Below are 23,310 nucleotides of genomic sequence, written 5' to 3'. Positions count from 1 at the left end.
CTTGAAAAAATTTGATACCATACATTATGGTACTTAGTTTTATCTAGTGCGAAATATTTGACAGTGTAATCAACTAAGTTATGCCAAGCATCTAATATATTATTTACACTCCCAGTGAAGCCAGCATAACGTAAGGGCATATTATAAAAGTCATACAATTTTTCGATGTTATCATCAGCAAATGAATTATTGGTGTTATTTTGAAACCAGCCACCAGTGTTTAGGATTAACATTCCATACATATCAGGAACTGTATTTTGTGCTTCCAAATGCTCTTCTATGGATTCGGCAATTAACGCTTCAATCATTGATTTCGAATTCTTAACTAAAGTTAGTGCATTAGTAAAGTCATGAAGCTCAACATCCTGGAATGAATACTTTCCAGTATTGTTTGTTACTTTTTCAAGGAAACGTTTGACTGTTGGTAAATCATTAAATTCTCTTTTCTTCAAGCAACTGAACTGTTTTTTAGTTAGTTCAATAAATCCAGATGATGCTACGGAATCAATTTCGTTGCTTTGAAAAGATAAAGATAACAACTTTGCTGGCAATAAAACCTCTATGAATAATGCTAAATAAAAAGGTACTCGTCCATGATTCCACTTCTGATGATACCCTTTAAACTTTGCTCTTTCTGCTTGAGTAAAACTGAAATCTGCAGTCATATTTTCGAGATGTTTCTTATATACTCCATATTTGTCTAAGATCATCTCATGTGCTTGAATTTTATGTGCAATCCATGGTGTTCCTATTTATTATTGCACAAGTATTTTATTTTATAAAAAGTTTTTATTGCTCAAAACACTGTTTTATAAAGAACTTTTGTTGTATAAAAAAATGAGCATGTAATAAAGTATATTATTTTATAAAATATTTTTTTATAGATAAAATTGAAAAAAAAAATCCAAAATACCTGATGCTTTTTTGGGTCGAATACCTGCAATGTCAAATGAATTACCCTTTTTAAGGATAGCAACAAGCTTTCCTAACAGTCGTAACTTTTTGGGGGATTTTTTATAAATGTTATACATTTTGAAAATGATGTTATTGACATCATTAAAGGCTTTTATTTCTGCAAATTTATCGTTTAACGCTAACTCTAGGCGATGTGCAACACACCAACCAAAAGTTATCTGTGGAATTTCTTTCTGAAGTAATACATTTACATTTGTCCTACTTCCTCATTTACAGCTGCGCCATCAGCACCAAAACCAACTAATTTAGTTTTAAAATTTTCTATACCTTCTGATTCAAGGGATTGACTGATTGTATTGCAAACTCTTTAAGATGTTCAATATTCAAGATCAGAAATAGAAAGAAAAGAACACTCAACGCATATCCCGGTCTTTCCTATTGGAGTAAGATCAAAACTGAATATCAGTTTGCCACATTTCTTTCTGCAGGTTGCTTAATTTATCATTTTGTTTGCTTACATCCATTCCTTTACCTTTCATTGCTAATTTGTAGGCTCTTTGATGTGGCAAATCATTTGCATGATCAACTGCGGCATTGTGTTGTATCCTGCAGCTACCTTCATCGCTTCACCATTCTGGCGTATATCCTTTATAAATATCAATTTGTTTAGTATTCTGACAGCATACAGTACATTTTAATGCTGTAACATAATTTCCATTATTTAATATCTCTAGCCATTCATTTGCATTATATTTTGCAAGAATAGTGTTTACCCATTTTTGAGCTGTTGTTAGCTGTAATTTTCTAATATTGAGTTTTTTCTTCTTTTCAACAGGTGATTTTAATTCCGATCCTGCTTGTGTTAAAAATGAAAGTGTTGTTTGTCTCTTTTTAGTCGCCTCCATTTTAAAGTATTGATGTTTGACGATTCTCTTACAATTTAATAATATAAAAATGTGCAAATTTGCAACTGTTAATTTGAAATTTATTTAATAACTCATTCATTGCTATGACTTTGGAAATTGCAGGAAAAGGTCACGAGAAAAATAAATGAAAAAAAGGAGAAAATGTTCTTAGTTACATTAATTTTAAATAATAGTTAAATAAGAACTTCAATTGTTACCGACATTGAAAAAGAAAAATGGTTGCACATTTTATCTCATTTGTATCATTTTATATCTTTCATTCATTTTCATTTAAAATCATTTTATAAACTGCTAATGTTAATTAGTTAATAATGTTAATGCCTTTAGTTGATGCTGAACTAATATTTAATAAAATCATGACAATCGTTTTATGAAATACTATCAAAATTATTTATGTTACTTAAAACGAAACTTTATACTACAATATGTTATTTTAAATATTTCAATAGTAGAAAAAAAAAGCAAACGCGCATTTAGTAATTTTAAATTTATCTAAATATTAAAGTTAACTTCTTAGTTACTCAGCATCAACCGAACAAAGAGTCTTTAAAATAGAGTCTTCGACCGCGTGGACACACAAAGCAATTCAAATGATAGCTTGTTCTAAACTGCTCAGAAAGAAACAATTTCCTCACCAACCGTGTTGTCAACCCATGGAATGCTTTGACCCAAAATGCGGTGAACACAAAAAACCTCGACAATTTCAAATACAAACTTTCTTTTTTCGGAGTCTTAACTAATTGAAATCTAAAAAATTTATTTTCATAACAGAGGATCTTGGTGTGCGGCTCTTAGTAGATAATTTTTAAGTTTTGTTGACTACGGATAAATTAAACTAAAAATAAAAAATAAAGGCATTTTTTCATTGCAATTGGCAGCAAAAGGTTATTAGAAAAATAAATAAAATGATGTAAAGAAAATATAAATAAAATGTAGGAATAAAAAAATGTTCTTATTTAATATTATATTATTATTAAAACAATAATAAATTAAGAACTTCAATCATTTATGAAAAAAGCAGTTATGAATTTCACCATCAGTAAAATGAAAGTCTTGATAAATGAAGCAAAAAAAGTTAATAGTTTGCATCATTTATAATACTCACTAACAAAGCGATTTAAAGTAGCGTACAAACGATAAAATTATTTTTGAAGCTTTTTTCAAAGATTTACATTTAATGTAATATTGGTATATGCATTTTCAAAGACATCCTGATAATTTGTCAAACATTATATAACTCTTTTTTTTTCACTGGTCATCTTTGTCGGGAAGAATCCATTTTGAGAGGTCAAAATAGCAATTTCAGTCATTTCGGGCGGTCAGTGACTGTTGACCACCCGTTATTTTCCATGCTGAATTACTTTTAGTGCTAGAGTAACCATCAGGAAAAAAATAGTCCTACAATACCTTAGATATTTCACACATAGCTATGAATAGCGTAAGGTATAAGTTTTTTAAGATAAGTTTGTTTATTAATTATGTATTTATACTTATAAGTATGTATGTATATATATATATATATATATATATATATATATATATATATATATATATATATATATATATATATATATATATATATATTTATATTTTTTTTTGTAATTCACCTCCCCAAGGCCGATAAGGCCACTACTGATGAGGAGGCTACTTGTGGTTATAACCCTCTCTCAACTCTATAACTCCGATATATATATTAACTTAGTCAAAAATGATTTTCTATTTAAAATTATTTTAAATAGAAATTTTATATGTAAATTCTATTTCTATGTAAATTCTCCTCACATAGATATGGGGTGTCTGCAATCGCTACAGCAGCACTTATTGATTTATTGGTGCAGGAATAATAACATCTGATAATAAAAAGTTAGTTGTTGACCATAGTAAAGTTTGGAGAGCACAAGAAAAAGTTATCTCTGATCTTAGTAAGGATTTTGACAAAATAGCAAAAAGTGGAGAAGTGAAATTATATTGGGAGAATCGATCAAACCAAGCAAATGATTGAACTTGATGACTCAAATGCAAAATTTCCAGTGACTGTGAAAGAAGAACATTACTCTGTTTGTATGAAACCTGGAGGAAACTTTTTATTTCACTTTACTCCTGAGAAAGCAACAAATAGTATTAAACGTGCAGAGATTATAGCAAATAGAATTGTTGAATGGTTGACTGAGAGAGATATTACCAAGTCTTTACTGGCTGTTGGTGGAGACTCTACAAATGTAAACACTGGTTGGGAGGGTGGAGTCATCAAACATAGAAATAAAATTAGAAAAAAAAACTTGTTTGGCTTATATGTCAACTCCATACAAATGAGTTGCCACTGAGGCATCTTATAACCAATCTAGATGGTCAAACAAAATCTAACAATAAATGGTCTGGTGTTATTGGGTCCATGCTTGATCTGGCTACAGATCTAGATATAAATCAGTATTTGAAACTATTAAAATTGGTAATCCACTTATTTCTCTCGGTGATAAAATAATAAATGACTTGTCTGCAGATCAATTTTATGGTTATAAAGTTGTTTGTGTCATTAGAAGTGGTATTTTACCACCAAAATTTCATTTATTATAAATTGGACCTGTTTTACATTTAAGATGGTTAACTACTGCTAACAGAATATGTTGAATATGGATCTCTAAACATGGAATTCGAGGTAAAGATTTAAAAAATTTAAGGTCCCACAATACACCTAATGATAGGTGTATTGTGGGTGTTTATTTTCCTTGTTGGTTTAAGATCAAAAATCAAGAAAAAAAGATTTGAACATTCTTGGAAGGTCCAAAACATATACTTTACCAGCTGCAGCAGCTCAAATTTCAAAAAGATGTCATTAAAATAGTATCATCCTCTATTCAAAGATTGGCTTGTTTTTGTTTCAGTGAGTGTATACTACAAACATTGTTGTGTTCTAATACTGAAGAGGATAGAAGTGTAGCTATTAATAAGATAAAAGATATTAAAGGTACTGGAAATAATGATCTACAAAAAAGTGATTCTTTTCCTAGACCAAGAAAAACTCCTGTTCTGAACTTTAATGCTGAAAAATTGATAGACCGATATCATGGTAGTCACCAGTTTATGAACCAGTCTTAACTAACTCTCTAACAACTTCTGAAATTAATGTGTTTTTATCGAATTCTATGCAGGTGCTGAATTGGTCATGTCATGGATAATTGTTGAATGTTGTGTAAAGCAAGTTACTGAAGCTTCAAGTAGAGTGTACAATCATGAAAAGAGAGAAGGATTTGTCTGAACTCAAGAGGCGAATAGAAAGTTAATGCCTAAAAATAATAGTAAAAAAGACCTTAAAAGTTTGGCACAAATGTTTTTGTATTAAATTTATAATATTTATTGAAAAAATTCGGTTTTTTTTTAATATCTCGCTGTATTTCTAACATCAATACCAATAAAATTATTCCGCAATGTTAAGCCAAACTGTATTTAAAATACATTAAAAATTATTTTAATATTTATAAATTAATCTCAATCTAATTTCAGTTTTAAATTAATATGCATAATAAATTCAAATTTAAATTCAAAGCCTAATTTTGAAATAAAAATATTTCTTTTAAATTTAATTCAAGTTCTTAAAAAAAGTATATTTATATCTAAAATTAGTTGTAATCAACAATCCTAACTGATATTTATCAAGTAAAGTCAATAAAAAGCTTATTAATGTTTAAGTAAAAATGGTATTTTTTTGAGAAACCAGGTCAAAATTTTATTGAAATATAAAAAGTCAAATCACCTAAGCAAAATATTTTTTAATTCAAATTTTAAAACCATATTTGGATTTTCCATTAAATTCTGCAACTTGTAGTAACCCCAATTTTTTTCTTAAAAAAATTCAAAATCAACACACCCTAATGGTTACTATGGTTGGTACCCTCTCTCTTATGGGTCTTGGAAATGGTCCAAGGGGCGCTAATATCTGGCACCTCCTGATCCATAGGTATAATTTTTATTATGTAAGATTTTGTTGTTTAAAGCTTAATTAAAGTATTATAAAATATAAACTAAAAAAGTTATTGAACTAATTTTTTATTTATTTGTGAGTAAGTTTCTTGTTACATAAATCTTGCATCTTAGATGATGTACTAAAACATATAAACACATTATTAAACATTTTTTTTTTTAAGTTAATTCGCCTCCCCAAGGCCGAGAAGGCCACTACTGACGAGGAGGCTACTTAATTGTGGTTATAACCATCTCTTAACTCTATAACTCCAAAACATGAACCTTGACGAACGAGGCTGCTGCGCGGAGAAACAAGTTGAGTGCGGTACTACCAGGGACGTGGTGGGGATCAAAATTGGAACTTCTCGATTATGAAGCAAGCGCTCCACCACTACACCACTACATAATTTTAAATATTATAAATAAAAAACTACAATATTAAAATTGACACAACAAAAATAAACATTGAAATTATCCCTTAAAATATCTCATACTTGCTTTTTCTTACAAGTGACATCTTTTTTGCACCGATTTAACAAGGATGTTCTTTCAAGTGGTCCATATCTTATCCAAATTGCCATCTCTTGTTGAAACTGCTACCATTCATATTCATTAACAAACAAAGCTATGCTGTTCTCTGGTGTCTATATATAGGTGTGTTTGTTTATTTGGCTTGATTGTTTGTTTGTTTTTCACTATCATAATATTATAAGGCAATTTTTTGCTTTTAACATGGATTTTCCAACAGCTGCGTAAAAACTAATGTTTTTCCTAGGTAAAATGTTTAAAATTGTATTTTATTACAGTTTTTGTTGAATGCATTGATAAATTCACAATAACTTAACCTTGGGTTGGTTGTTATTTAATGAAATATAATATTATTGTTGCATTCCTTGGTTTTTTAATCTTCTGGATCCTGCATGACATTAAATACTTTTATTTCAAATGTTTCCAGAGTATTTCCGAGACATCTGAATTTTTTAAATTTTTGCAATTTTTGTTACTGATAATTGAGCCAATCTTCATAACTATTATTTGCCACTTTTTTGTTTTGCTTACTGTGTTTTTACCAATTTCTGTTATTATCTTAACTTGTAGATCTTATCAAAATAGTAGTTACAATTATCGCATTTTTAATTGTCTAAAAACAGAATAAGGACTGTCACAAGTGAATTTAATAAGTAGTGTCAAAAACAGAATAAGAAATGTTGCAAATAAGTTTAATGAAAAGTATTTAAAACAAAATTTAGGAATAAAGTTGCATATGAATTTAATGAATAGTGTCAAAAACAAAATAAGGAATGTTGCAAATCAGTTTAACAAATAGTGTCACAGATGAATTTAAGGTGATTTAACTAGATCATGGTGAGAGTGTACATAAATTAACTGGCTGAATGGGTAGAATATGCAATAAGTGTGCATACATCAACTGACTTGTATAGGAAGAACATGCAAGTAGTGCTGCTACATCTACTGAGGGTTTTACTTTAAGCGGGCAATTTATCAATTAAAAAAAAATCTCTTTGTAAATCATATACATTTTTATATTTACATGTACTAGCTTTAATATATAATTGCTCTTTAAAAAGAAATATTATTGTGACATTATTCCGTTTTTATTTTTTAACAATCTTTTATTTTTAATATTTCTGATAAAAACAGTAATAAATTGAGAACATTTCTTTTTTACTATTTGTTACACCATTCCTTTTTTTGGTGACAAAACAATTTTAATATATTTGATGCTATTTCAAAGTTTAATTTTCAACACTTTTCCTGTCACCCTTCAGAAAATTATTTTTTTGTATACATAATATTTCAATATGGTATTTTAATGAATTGCTTGATTACAGTTTATATTTTCACTTGGTCTAAAAACAAAAATATTTAAAATACCTACTAACACAATAGTTCAATAAAAAAAACAACAGCCATTTCATTTTTATAACTTTAATGGGTTTTAAAAAAGATTAACATAAAGTTTTATGTCATAGATTTAAAACTATAAGTAAATAATATATTTCCATACTTTTTCTAATTTTCCAGTATATCTTTCTTTTGTTTAAATCATAGATCCGGTTTACTAGTGTTGACTGGTGCAGTTCCTGCTTTAAAAGGGACTGGAGGTAATAATTTGAATCATGTTATTCACATATTAAGTCTGTTAATCTGTTATTTATTTTTCTTAATATTTAAAATTTTTTATATTTTGTGTTTGTGTATGTATATATATATATATATATATATATATATATATATATATATATATATATATATATATATATATATATATATATATATATATATATATATATATCAACCCTCGGAATAAGGAAAAATGAGGTCAGCAATTATTTGCCGACCTCAAACACTTCTAGGTCGGCAGTTAGGTCAGCATTGCCGAATGCCGACCAAAATTTTGAGGGCTGATATATATATATATATATATATATATATATATACATACATACATACATACATACATACATACATACATACATACATACATACATACATACAACCCTCGGAATCTCAATCTTTTAGAGTTCAGCAAAAATTATTTGATACAAAGGTCTGACCATAAAACATAGAAATGAGGTCGGCAATTTTTTGCCGACCTCGAACACTTTCAGGACGGCAGTTAGGTCGGCATTGCCGAATGCCTACCCTAATTCCGAGGGTTGTAAACACACACACACACACACAAAGAGAGTTAATTCCCGTCAATTCAAACAATATATATATATATATATATATATATATATATATATATATATATATATATACATATAAAATTGTAAATTCCATTTTTTTTTGTTTAATCATGGTTAGGAATGATTGGATATGGTATGGCAAAAGCTGCTGTTCACCAGCTTACTAAAAGTTTAGCAGCTGATGGGGGTCTTCCTGATAAATCTCAAGCTATAGCAATTTTACCGTACGTTTTAACTAAGTATAGAACAATATAGTTATAGATGGTTATAAATATTGATTGTCTTTATTTCAATATATATTTATAATCATCTATAAAAAATAGTATAATGTAATAGAAATATAGATTTATTAAAAAATGTAATAAAATATAGATTGTTAATATAGAAAATCTCTTAATAAACATAATTAAATTTAGAACTTTTTTGATATTTTGATGTTTTTTAGTTGTTTTTTAGAGTATACTTGTTCTGATATTTTTTTGGTATTAATTGCAATTTGTTAAATGGTAGTTATTTTTTTTGTAGTTTTATGGTAATGAATTTCTATGCTAATAAGTATTTGTTGCTATAACAACTATTTTTGTCAACTATAGAGCTATCTTATCAACTATTGTAGTAACTATAGAGCTATCTTCATATGATTTTTAATATTTATGTTTAGAATTACACTAGATACGCCTATGAATCGAAAGTATATGCCTGATGCTGATCTAACTTCTTGGACTCCATTAGAGTTTGTTACAGAGTATGTTCTATCTTTTAATCTCTTTTTTTATTTTTTTATGAAGCTTATTAGTATTTTTTCCAATGCTTTTATTAACTCGTCGTCTCTGTTTGTCTGTGAGCATCAAATCTTGCAATCAATTTTTGAATCACTTTTTAATGATAGCTTGTCTTTAAATTTTGCCCACATGCACTTGCTTGATGATAATACAATATTCAATAATTAATTTTGTAATAAGTCAATTAATTAAGGTAATTTTAATTAAGTTTATTTTTTTTTTTATGAAAAAAAGAATAAAATATTATAAGTATATTTATTGTTTTCATACTTATATGCGCGTTTAGCGTATTTGGATCAGGCGTTGACTTCGGAAATGGAATGTTTGTGGTTCGAGACTCGCATTTTCCTAAACTCTTTTGTTTTTTTTACACACCCATACAGCCGAATGTTAATGAAATAAAACAGTAATATCAGAAAAAATTGATTGCAAAATTTGAGTTTTAATAACATAAAAGCATTGGGTTTTAAAATTTTTTAATTTTTAATTTTACTTGTTTAAGCTTGTTTATCGATTGGTTAAATGGGGTTAATTGTCCAGCTTCAGGAAGCCTTGTGAAACTTTGTACTGTTGGTGGTAAAACTGAAACCGAACTGGCTGAATAATGATCTCCTAAAATAATCACAAGTCTTTTAAATTCTGTAAAACTCATTTAGTATTAAGATAATGAGTCTTAAGGGTTTGTTCAAACCTTATATTTGTAAGAAAATCTTTTTTTATATATATTTATGTTAATTTTTTTACTGGAAAAATTCTCTTGTATATCAGTTGGTTGGTTTTTTTCATATGATGCTACGAAGTACTTTTAATATTAATCGCAAGAACAAAAAGTATTCATTTAAAACTGTGTTTAAAATTTTTTAATCTATAATTTTAATAATAATAAAAAATAATAATAAAAAATAATTATTATTAAAAAAAAATTATTAAAATATTTTGGAGGTTACACGTTGTCTTAGTTAATGCCTCCCCAGTTCTCCCCAGTTTTCTAAATTAAAATAAAGTAAATAAAGATAAAACTAACTTTTTAAAAATAGAGGACAGTTGTTAAACAGTATACAGCATAAATCTGGTGTGATATGCCTTGGTGTTAAAACGTCATGGTAAACTCAAGTTAAAAATTATCAAAACAACTTCGTTATTGACTAACCACGTTTGCGTACCAATGTACTACTTATGCGCTGATACTATTGAATTATTACTATAATGCACAGCATTTCCAGATCTTAGCGATTTAACGCTCTACCCAACCTAGCTATCTCACTGAAGTATTAATTAAATTATTAATTGCAAAATTATTCATCATTAGCTTTAATGTTGAATAATTTTGGAGTTAATAATTTAATTTATAGAAATTGCTTTCGATTCGAACGTTGTATAAAGCGTATTCTGCACTTTTTAATGTTTTTTTTAATTTACACTTTTTAAGAAAGTTTTTTACAAAAGGAATAAATAGTTACCATTAAAAGTACCTTGTTGCACTATCCATAAAGAGTATAAAATTTTTTAATTTAATCGGGAAAAGTCAAGAAACATATCCGAAGCATAAGCCTCAAATCCAACATCAGTCGTCTAATTAAAGCCAACGAGCTGTACGAAACATTGTCCATTTCACCTTCTTTAAACCCAATAGACCTTCGGGGCCATCCATAAAATATGTACGCAGGTATGGAGGGAGGGGGGATTTCCCGATCGTGTACAAAGGGGGAGGGGGTGCTAATCTAAACGAGGAACTCTCCCATGTCGATTGGGTTAGTCTATTTAAAGACCAATATACCAACAAATGCTATCATATTTTCTGCGACAACTCAATGTCAAATGCTGTGATGAATTCATCCCGCGTGCCACCTCCAAGCCAATCAAACGCAGGCAGCCATGGCTAACTAGCGAACTTATCTTACTAATCAAACGTAATAAAAGAAATTTGGTACCTCAACCGCAATAATAAATGGCGAATCGTCCTTCTTGTCAAAGAGTATAACCATACTCGAAACTTCGTCGAAAAAGCCTCCTGAATTGCAATTAGAGTATTTGAACACAACTTAGCAAACGACAAACGAAATCCTAAACGTCTATACGCCTGTGTAAACAATAAACGCGCCGTCAGTAACCAAATTCTATGTGCTCACGCTCTGGGGAAGTAAGTAGCGACCGGGCATCCATAGCCAATATACTTAACAGCCAGTTCCAGTCGGTATTCACAATCGAACCATCAGATCAACCACTACCTCTTTTACCCAAACTTACGACCGCTTTAATCTCCTCCGTCATCTTCAACTACAATTCCGTTTACTAACACCTATCTGGTCTGAATGCCAATAAATCAACTGGAGGCGACCGTATCAGGTCATTTGTGCTAAAAGCATGTGCCGATGCAGCGGCTACCCCACTCGCCATCATTTTTCAGAAATCGATGGATCAATGTGAAATCCCAAAAAGGTTACTTTCGGCGAACGTGACGCCACTGTTCAAAAAAAAACTCCAGACTCAACCCAGAAAAGTACAGGTCTATCTCCATCACCACCTATCTGCACCATGCAAAATGATGTAAAAAATGTTAAAGAAAAGATCATGCAGCACCTTGTAATCAGCCCATAAGCTTATTGCTAATTGTCAACACAGTTTTGTCAATAAAAAAATCTGCGTTACAAGTCTGCTTGAAGCCATGAACTTTCTGACCTACAGCGTTTCACGCAAGCTTTCAGTAGACGTACTTTTTAATTAATTTGCCAAAGCCTTTAATAGAGTCTCCCACAGAAGATAACTGCAAAAACTTGAATCCTACAGAATTAAAGGTAACATTCTGAATAGATAAATGCTTTCCTTTAAAACTGATCATAGCGCGTTCTTCTAAGTAATATGTTATCCACATACATTTTACATGGGTAAAAGTTACTAGTGGCATCCCGCAAGGTTCAGTGCTAGATCCCACACTGTTTATAATGTTTATTAACAACTTACTGGAAAGTAAATAGCGAAAACTTATGTAAAATGTATGCAGACAATACTAAAATCCGGAGCGTCGTCAGAACCGCTGAAGACAAATAGATAGCATTGTCACCTGGACTCGAACCTGTTTGATGGATTTCAACATCAAAACGTATAAGGTCATACATTCCAGCAAATACGACGCTTCCCCACACGTTTACTTGATGAACGAGCACGAAGCTAACGGCAGCATCACTAGAACAGAGCTCGTGCGTCAACATCCGAAAAATACCTTGGCGTTTAAATCTCTAACAACTTAAAGCTTGAGAGTCAAATAAGAATAGCCGCTGCCAAGGCCAATGAAATATTGAAAAACACATTTATCAGCAGAGACACCAAATTATGGAAAAAACTTTACACCACCAATATGCGCCCACATCTTGAGTTTGCAGTCGCTGCCTCGTGCCCACATCTTGAAAAAGATATTTACGTCATAGAACGTATCCATCGGGTTCCAAAGTACCGTACAAAATAAAACGCTTCGATTACGAGACAAGATGCATCAAACTCGGCCTCAGCTCACTACTAAATAGGCGTTTATGCGGCGACCTCATACAAAAATACAAAATCGAAAATATTATTGATTCAGTTAGCTGGCATATTGATCTGCCAAACATCCTACCAAGCTACGGTCATCGCTAGCGCTTTAATCGTGAAATAGACAGTAACTGCCTTGTTGGCTATATTTTTTCAATAACCGCGTTGCTTACCCTTAAAATGCACTGCCAAACGAAGTAGTCAGTGCTATCAGTGTCGACGGCTTCAAAGCAAAACTCGATCAGTTACCATAATTACTACAGCGTATCATCTTCTGTGCGATTTCGCACGAGCTAGCACGGCTAACTGTTGATGGGTTTACAGTACACGTTTGTGCCGTGTAATTTAACTAACTATAGCTATAACTATTAAGGTCGGTTTAATTTTAATTTTTTTTTTAACGGGAAAGGAAAGAGAATAATCGTTTGAGTATACATAATTTGCTTCAGACAAATTAAAATTAATACTGCGCATTTAAAAAAAGCTCAATGTCGAAATTAGAGAAGATTCTATTATTAAGTTCTTTAACATTGATAAAAATCTTTTATGAAAAAAGCTGCAAAAAATATTAGAAAATCTATATAAAGTAAGAAATTATATTTTAAAAAAAATTATTTTAAACGGTAGATTAGGGTAGATAGGGTAGATTAGGGTAATATGAACACCTTAGGCAAAAATTGGAATATTTTCAAAAATAACTATGCTGGATCCAAAATTTTTGAAAATTAACAATTTTTAGGGATCACTACTCATGATTCACCTAGTTATTTAGGCACTTGAAATTTTTTCTTAAAATCACAGTGGTTTTAAAAAAGTAGCAAAAGTGCTCATATTACTAAGACTACTTGGTAATAAGAGAACTTTAAATTAACTCAAAAAAATAACATAAATTAAAAAAATACTAACTTGACAATTATAACTATTTTTTGGAGCATAATGATTCGTTATTAACAAAACTTATCATGAAAAGATCAAATTTTAAGCCATTTTTCATTGAAATACTACTACTTTGTTTTCCACAAAAAAAAAAAAAAATTGGTTCGTTATTTCTTCAATTTTATTAAACCTTTGAACCGTGGCTTACGATATAACAGGCCTTGCCAACGCGCGACTTGCGTAAAAAACTGGAGGCAAGATAGTTTTATATTTGAAAAACTAACAAGCAGTTTTACAAAATAAATACAGGGGTGGGTTTTTTTTGTAACAATAATAATTATAAAACATTAATAAATAATTATTATAAAATTAACAAAGTAATTTTCATTTAAAAATTTTTTTACAAAAAATTATTAAGTTGAATATATATATATATATATATATATATATATATATATATATATATATATATATATATATATATATATATATATGCATAAGTTTAATATTTGCATAAAATTTACAATAACCAAACACCCGTAATCATTTTAACTAACTTTCAAATTAAAAAAAAAAGTTAGTTGAGAGGTGAAGGATTTAATTTAGTATTTAAAAAATGTTTCGTCGATGTTGCGTAACAAATTGCAATGGCAATTATAATCCTCAGAATAGAGTTAAAACATTTAGACTTCCAAGAAACATTGAAGAACGAAAACGTTGGATTGTTATAATACCAAGAGATAATGTTCCTGATACTAATAACACCGTAGTATGTGAAAGACATTGGCCAAAAAATTATTCAACTGTTACTGATTATGAAAATCTGAGACCTCGTGATGCTCCGTCAGTATTTGATTGTATAAAGCCAAGCTTAGTTCCTACTGTACCCATGCCACTTAGAAAAACATCAAAAAGTCTTAATAGTATTCGCTAGCAAGAAGAAGACGAGTTAGCAATATTTAATTCACAAGAAAAAATAGAAAGTATTAATGTTTTATATGAAAAGTTAGCATGAAGAAGCATTAAGATTTTTGTGAAATAACACCCAAAAAAGAAGTTGTATATCAACAAATTTTTTCAATTAATAAAACATGTATTGGGGAAAAAAAGTATCCAGTTGAAACAATTGTGCGAGCATTTGAATGTTTTTCTCTTTCACGATCAGCCTACAATCGCATCAGAGAAGATTTTGAACTTCCAAGTTTACGTACTTTAGGAAGAATTACATCTAAATGTAAATCTTTAGATGATACCACTTATATCAGACATATTTTCTCTAATCTTAGAGATGATAGGCAAAAAACATGCATTTTATTTCTTGATGAGGTTTATGTTAAACCAATGTTGCAGTATCATGGTGGCATAGTATTTGGTAAATCAGTTAACAAACCTCATCTGTTAGCAGTACTGAGCTTTTCGGTTGTAACATTGTTTAATGGACCAAAATTTCTTTACAAAATGTCACCATTCAGAGAACTTGATGCTGAGTTTCTTTTTGAACAGACAACCCTGATTCTTAATGCAATTAAAAATAATGGGGGCAATGTTGTTGCTATTATCTGTGATGGTAACAGAGTCAATCAGAAGTTTTATAACTTTTTTAAAAAAAAAGAAGCACGGTGTACTAAAGACAATACTTTTCTTTTATTTGATTATGTTGATTTATTAAAAAGTATACGTAATAACTGGATCACAGAAAAATCCAAGAACTTGAATTTTATATTGATGGAGAAAAAAAAATAGCACGGTGGGTTGATACTATTAATTTGTACAAGCTTGAAACGAATAACATTGTCAAAATATCTAAATTAACAGAAGTTTCTGTTTATCCAAATTCAATTGAAAGACAAAAAGTTATCACTTGTCTGCAAGTGTTTCGCGATGAAACATCGTCAGCATCAAAAAGTCATCCAGACCTGCATGAAAATGAAGGGACGATTATTTTTGTCTCTAAAGTCGTTGAATTTTGGAAAATTTGTAATGTAGACATTTGTTTGAAAGATTCTACTCAAGCTGCTATTGCTTCTGCTAATGATGACAATTTAAGCAAACTTTCTGCAATGGGTGATTTTGCAATACAAATGAAAAAAATAGAAAAAGGAAAAAGAGTCAAATTACTAACAAGAGTCACTGCTAATTGTTTAGCTCAGACCTGTTATGGTTTGGTTCAGTTGTCAAAATATCTTTTAGATACAACTCATTAGTATTGCTATTAAAGTTTGAGAAAAGTTCAGATGTGTTAGCCAATCTAGGTTCAGATCACTCTTGTCCAAAATGTAAATTTTTACCAAGCGAGGGTATTTGCAACGTTATTGACAATTTACCTGCTCTGTGTGATTCATTGACTGTTGATATTAAAATGTCATGAGTTTATATTGCTGGGTACATTATTCGTGAAGATGAAAATCCAGATGACACCTTTTATTTCTATGAAGCGTATGGAAATTTTGTAAAGGACATAAATTGAGGAGGTTTAACAATTCCTTGTGACAAAGTCTGTCAATGGGCAACTTACTGTTACATTCTTTTTTATGAAGTATATAATGACACTTGTCGGTCATCACTGTGTAACCTCCTTATGATGCTATCAGAATTTCATTCATTAGGTATGCAAAGACATCATGGATTAACAATGACAAATATTTTATTTAATAATTATTGTCGACTCTATTCACCTCGTTCCCACAAGGAGCCAAAGCAGAAGTTGATAAAACTCAGTGCAAAGTAAAATTTTTGCAATGTTTTTAACAAAAACTGTAAAATATCTAAAAAGCTTGTATTTACTTTTTATTCTCTAAAGATTTTATCTCTTTTTTCTCAAAAATTTATTTTTAATACTTAAAAAACCCATTAATAAATTTTGTGGTAAATGCTAATATGAAATTATAACAAAATATAAATCTATATATACTAAATTGTTTTAAACATAATTAGTTTTAGATACATTTAAGTTAATTTAAAATTTTTATAAATATTATTCGTTAGTTATAAACAAAATTAAAAAACAAAAAGAATAATAAATTCATCTTTTCACTTTTTATAAGTTACTTTAGTAGATATATCATACAAATATTATATTCATGTGAAAATCACCTAACTGAAAATGTAAACTACTGAAAAGTAATATTTTTAATCTTGCCTCCAGTTTTTTACGCAAGCCGCGCGTTGGCAAGGCCTGTTATATAGAAAGCCATGCTTTGAACGATAAAAATTCAAAATTTTTGAATTTAAATTACGAAAAAATGTTTAGTATTGTTAAAATATTATAATTTTTTATATTTTGTTTTTATTCAAAAACCGATTAAAACCACTGCGATTTTAGGACTTTAAACTAGGTAATATCAATGAAAAACACTGGGTAATTTAAGCATGCTCATATTACACAAAAATGCATCTTTAAATAAAACAAAAACTAAATGTTTCTATTCAGTGTTTTTCAAACAAAAATGAAACGGATTTCTATCTAACATATTTAGCTAGAAAATATTTTAGCACCAAAATTTCGTGCCACAGACTTATTCATGCGTGATGATATTATTTTAACAACGCAAAAAATTTAATAGCGTTTTAATTAGATGATAGCCGCTAATTACTGCATCAATTCACACTAATTATACTGACTCTAATTGTACCAATTCCGGTTATCACCACATAAAGTTGATTCAAAAAATACAAAGGAACTTTAACTTTACTGCTAACAGCAATCGATGTAAGCAGTAAAGTTAAAAAAAAACACGTTAAAGTTTTTTAAAATAAGCATACTTAAATATTTCTTATAAGAAATATTTAAGTATGCTTATTTTAAAAAACTTTAACGTGTTTTTTTTTGTGTAACGGCAGATTTTTGATAAAACATCAAAAGTGTGCTTGCAATGTTTACGCTTCTATCATAAGTTTACGTTTGTCCTTCTTCTGTCTCTGTCATAAAAGTATTTTTTAACTATTTTGTCAGAGCACTGGACATGGGTTGTAGTAATCAATGTAATAACCAATTTTTAGTACAAACAACCAATTTAATACAAGTTTAGTATCAATTTTGTACAAATAACCAATGTTATAACCAATTTTGTACAAATGTAGTACAAAATTGTACAAATAACGAATGTACAACATAAACACAGACCATGATAGTGATCATACCAATATGTTGTAATTGATCAATTAATTATGTGGTTGGATATTTAAATGAATACAAGTTTGAATGAATATTTTAATGCTGTTGTTTGTGTGTTTCAGATTTAATTTAGAAAATTAGTTGATTTTAGTTCCAAAATTGGAACTGCCATGCCAAGACATAGTACGTATTCAACAGACAGTTACTTCTGTATTTGCCAACGATTTTACATTGTAGCTGAGAAGAAGAAAATATCATACTTGACAAAAAAATATTAACGTGCTTACTTTTAATTTAAACTGGGCGCTCAAGACAAAACATGGGCGCCTCATGTTATTTGTAAACTTTGTGAAGTAACTCTTGGGAAGTAACGGTAACGTGAAAAATATGCCGTTTGGTGTGCCGACATAGCTTGAGCCTTCAAATCATGTGACAGGCTGCTATTTTTGCATAACAAATGTTGTTGGATTCAATAATAGGCGCTAGCACAAGATTTAATATCCTAACAACAAAACTTCTTATTCAGGAAATCTTAACCTTCCAAAGTCATCAGCTGAACTGCTTGCATACTGCTTTAAAAAAACGGAACCTTCTCACTCCTGAAACTAGTGTAAGCGTGCAGAGATACTGGGAAACAGAATTTGTACAGTTCTTTTTAAGTAGCAAGACTTGTTATATATAATATTGAATGTCCTGTCACATTTATGGGAATTGCTTACGAGCCCAATAATAAGCAGTATTTATTGATCAAAACACAGTATGAAAACAGTTCTTCTATTTAATGAAAATACAGTATCATCACTTCCAGTGCCACAATCAATAACACTAAAAGAGACGTGTGAAAACATAAAACTATTTTCAAGTTCTTTGAATTATGACCAGCACAAATTTCCATATTTTTTATGTCTCTGGGATAGTAGAGCAGACTCTGAGCATTTTGCCAAAAAAGTATGGCCACTAAGGGAAAAATTTACCCCAGGAAGTTACAGAGTCAGGTTACAGCCTTTGGTAGAAGCACATCGAGTTCTCCTTCCATCACTCCATCTAAAGTTGAGGTTGATGAAAAATTTTGACAAGCGTATGACCATACTGGCTGAGGATTTTTATAATTGTCAGACAAATTTCAACATATAACTGAAAGTTGAGAAGTTTACATCTATATTGCCCACAGTTAAACTGAAAGCCTGGAACGCTTTTAAAAAGCCACAAGTTATTAATAATTTCATAGGTAACTTCAAGTTAAACAGTTACAAAAGTCTTGTTAAGAATATGGTAGCCAAATTAAAGGTTTTGGATTGCCACATGAGTGTCAAGTTGCTCTTTTTGAACTCCCACGTTGAATAATCTTCTGTAAATCTTTATGCATACAGTGATATATATATAGTAATACAATGTAATACAGTGAGCATGATGAAAGGTTCCATCAAGACATTTGTGCAATTGGCAATCGGTACCAAGGTCAATGGAATGTGAGTATGATGGCCTACTATTGTTGGTCATTGAAATGTCATAACCCTGGTGCTGCTCATAAAGGAATATTACTGATTAGACAATTCATAGAATCATATATAATTAAAAAAATTAAGCCTGGTTTTGTTTTGCGCTTTTGGTTAATAATTTTGTAGCTTCCAATAGTTTTCTGCACGAATAAAGCGTATTATCAATTCTATATTTTGTTGCTGATTTATTGACTTTTTCCTATATTTTTAAATGTCGAGCGTCAAAAAATCGTTACGTGGTACAAAAGTTTGGGTTACCATATATACATAATCTTTTTGTGTTACAAAATTGATTGCAAAATTTTATTTAGAAGTTTAAACAAAAAAGATGGAAACTTATTGGTATTAAACAGGCCCGTAGCAACCGGGGGGTCAGTAGGGGCATTTCCCCCTCCCCCTTCCTTAATAATTTTTCAAATAAATAAATTTGATAAAAATTGACTGAAAAAATGATAAAAAAAAAGGTCCTTAAGTTCTTTAAAACTATTTCGGGGCTGCTTAATCCAGCACTGCAACCCCCCCCCCCTCCACCTAATATAATTTTTGTTCCTACGGGGCTGTTAAATTACAAATTGAATTGCGACAGCAAACCACAACAAAATTTAAAAACAAAACGTTATAAAAAACTTCTAACAAAAATAAGAATAAAGAAAATAAAAATAATAAAATTTCTAAATAACCTAAATATATTTCTTTTATTGATTTGAAAAATTAGCAACAGCAATATCAGAAAAAATTAGAAACAACTTTTGGAAAGTCAAGTAGTATTTAGAGGAGCTTATCTTTAGAACGAAATAGTTTTGAAAAACTTTGATTTTTCTTTTGAATGGAATTAAGAACTAAACGAAATCATTATATGCATCATGGCTGACGACACGGTATCGAAGTGAGGGGCACAATCGTCTATTTCTAAAAAAAGTCTTCTCTATCTAGAATATTGTCTAAAAAAAAAATGCCTTTAGAAGGAAAGTAAGGAAAAAGGGACGGAAGAGACGTGCCCCCACCTGGCCCCCAGCGTTGTCTGCCTTGTTTATCGAAGACACATTTTTATATTTTTAAATCTTTTATGTCAAATGAATACCTGATACATATGTTATATAACATATAATAGTATATTGCCTCAGAAACGTAAGATCAGTGGTTCAAACCCCACCTCTGGGCAAGTATTGCGACATCGGTTGGGAAGGAGGCGTGAACTTCCTATTAAATGCTCTTCTGCAGTGCGTGGTCTGTGATAAGACTTCTAAGTAAGGACTTCTTGGGGCACCTATAATAAAAAGTTATATCGGATACTCATCTAACGTTTTGATGAAAATAGTATTTTACAAAGTAATTTTAGGTAAACTTGATGTATGATTTTTTTTTTGATTTTCTTGGTTTTTTGTTGTATCTGGAAATTTTTCTTTGATATTTCTTCTTGATATTTCTTGATATCTGATGTTGTTTACAGTTTAAAAAATTGAAAGTGTCGCTGGATTGGTCATAACAAAATTTATTGATTTAAATGTACAGTAAAAAACCGAATGGATCGATACGTCCCATAAATTTTGGCTGAATATATACCTGCCGTACCTTGCGGCTACATAAATTTTAGTAGTATACACTCTTGTTGACTTTAATTAGCTTAAATTAACTTAATTTTCTTTTTAACACGATTTATCAAAAAAAACTCTTTACAATAACTAACTTTCGTGTTTTTGCTCCATAAAGCAAATCAATCAGACAAAGGTTCGCGTGGAAAAAAGAATTAGTCAAGTATTTTACTCCCCAGAGATTTTTCATTCAACTTTTAAAACTCTCAAGGGTTGATCGATATTATACTATTTACAGTTGTCGTTATAGAAATGAAGATATCAATCGCACAATAATCAGACAATAGAAATTCCCGCTTTTTTCGTTACAATAAATAGTCACGCTTGCATTTTTTTCCGATGTCATTAAAAAGCTTCGTTAAACAGTTTGAAAATGATTTTAACGATTGCTACTTACAACGACTTAGAAAATATAATTTCACATAAAAAACTAAATTTAACGATTTCTTAATTACATTATTTACTCATTAAATATTTTAGTATGGAAGTTCGAACTGAATCATCGACAATCGTAACGCATTCTCCGCTAGCAATTAAAGTATCTGATTTTGGTGAATTAAGCAGTAACAAAGATTGTTTATACTCTATCTCAACGAAGATTAGTAAGGCTAAAGACGAGGGTAACAACTATTTACAAGATCTAAATAAACTCACTCCGCCCATTTTTTCAACTTTAGCCTCAACTCAGTATGGATCAGAATTAGTACCATACGGTTGTGACTCAGGTTAAATTTTTATTTATTTTTTTTTTTAATTTTTATTTTATTTTATAGATTTTAGTCTCTTTTAAACGTCCATATCATGAAGATAACTAAACAAATGTATTATTTTTAAAATGTTTAAATTTAAAAGGCAAATAAATTATAAAATCATTTAAATGTTTCACCTCAATCTACATGTTCACACTTTTTATTATGGTGTATACCCATAATAATTTTTTTTAGATTTGTTTACTGGATCTAGTACGCATTATCAAAATCTTCAGCATCATTACCCTTCGCAAATTTCTCCATACTTTTTTCACTTACCCTCCTATTCTTTTCCATGGGTTCGACCGCCTTTGCTTCCTGAGTTTTGGTGGAACTCTGATCGTTGTGTGTCACAACAAAATGTTCAGGTTGGACACATTCATAATGTCGTTCCTAGTGCAAAGAAAGGTATGACTTCAAAAATTGTATTTCTTTTATTGAAAAAAAAAATTTGCTTATTTAGATCAGACCTCTTATAATTCATATATCGGTAATGTTATTAATATTAAATATTATTAATTTTATTATAACTTATTTGAATGCGTATTAAAGTGTCACGGAAAAAGAAACCGGCCTTGTCTCCTTACATTCCTTATATTTTTTCATTCTCGCCTCATAATGATTATGAGGTAAGGATGAAAAAATTACAACTATTGTAACAATTTATTTCAGCGGTATACCCGTTTTACATTATTACGTAAATATCAAACTTTTTAAAAGTCGAGTTGGTTGCCGCCGGCTATTTAGCATTAATATTAATAACATTACAGTAAAAGTTTTAGTAACTTTTTTTAAAATTTGGCTCGGGTGTTTAATATATGTTTTATATGCATTTTATTGCATGTCAAAGCGTGAGAAAGTTTTTTTTTTCTCTCAGCGCACATTTTGCTAGTATGCTATTAAAACATTTTATCACAATCTATTTGTTTTTGTTTTTAAATGTATTGTTATTAAAACTAAAAGATATTTGAAGTTGAAATATAGGTACTGGTAAAAAAAACTGGTAAAACTAAAGAATGTGTAAACAAGGCAGAAATAAAATAAACTTTAAGAGCGCAATTAATTTATAAATTTGCTAAATTAACACTTAAACTCTATAAAATATTAGTCTTTTTTTTTTTTAATTTATTTGAGATTTACTTGAAAATCAGCATTTGTAACAAATAACTTCATATAAGTTTATGCATGCAATAGCGCATAACTTTAAATGCACCTGAATAATAATAAGTAAATAAAAGCTACAACTAGTACATCATTATTATGAAATAATTGTTGTGTCATATGTTTTATATATTTAAATATAGTTTATAAAAATCAAATTAATACTTAGATCTCTTTACTGCAGAAAACTGCATCGTTTTTCATTTCTTTGAGACTACTCTGAGCCTGGAATTGTTTTCTCTCTATTCCATATTATGTTCTTTTAAAATTTCTTACAATGTTTGTTCCAAAAAATGATTATTTTATAAACGTTTGACGTAACTATAAGTGACTTGCGGGGTATGGCACTTTGTTTAATTTTGCGTTTTTTTATTACGCATTATTTTACTGAACATTTTAAAATTACTACTTGGTTTTTTTTCTATTAGAAAAACAAATAAGTCCTTGCGGAAAGCGAAGGAAACGCACTGCTTACTCAAAGCAGCAACTCTATAAAC

The 23,310-nt window shown here is 29.7% G+C and overlaps 2 protein-coding genes across 2 annotated transcripts in view; both read left to right on the top strand.

The window, feature by feature from the left end:
* Positions 1–10,064, top strand: part of LOC100211097 (dihydropteridine reductase) — a 43,503-nt gene extending 33,439 nt beyond the window's left edge. The window contains exons 4-7 of the mRNA XM_065792273.1: positions 7,875–7,927; positions 8,634–8,739; positions 9,177–9,260; positions 9,800–10,064. Of these exons, the coding sequence (XP_065648345.1) occupies positions 7,875–7,927; positions 8,634–8,739; positions 9,177–9,260; positions 9,800–9,902 (346 nt within the window). The 3' untranslated portion in view covers positions 9,903–10,064. The remainder of the gene's footprint in view (positions 1–7,874; positions 7,928–8,633; positions 8,740–9,176; positions 9,261–9,799) is intronic.
* Positions 10,065–21,128: 11,064 nt separating this feature from the next.
* LOC100213602 (homeobox protein Hox-C6) overlaps positions 21,129–23,310 on the top strand; it is a 2,959-nt gene continuing 777 nt past the window's right edge. Inside the window, exons 1-3 of the mRNA XM_065792272.1 lie at positions 21,129–21,628; positions 21,848–22,060; positions 23,242–23,310. The exon at positions 23,242–23,310 is cut by the window's right edge and continues 777 nt beyond it. Coding sequence (XP_065648344.1) covers positions 21,385–21,628; positions 21,848–22,060; positions 23,242–23,310 — 526 coding nt within the window. The 5' untranslated portion in view covers positions 21,129–21,384. The remainder of the gene's footprint in view (positions 21,629–21,847; positions 22,061–23,241) is intronic.

This window comes from Hydra vulgaris, chromosome 03 (genome assembly GCF_038396675.1).
Source record: "Hydra vulgaris chromosome 03, alternate assembly HydraT2T_AEP".
Classification (NCBI taxonomy): domain Eukaryota; kingdom Metazoa; phylum Cnidaria; class Hydrozoa; order Anthoathecata; family Hydridae; genus Hydra; species Hydra vulgaris.
This window is presented reverse-complemented; position numbering and strand designations above follow the sequence as displayed.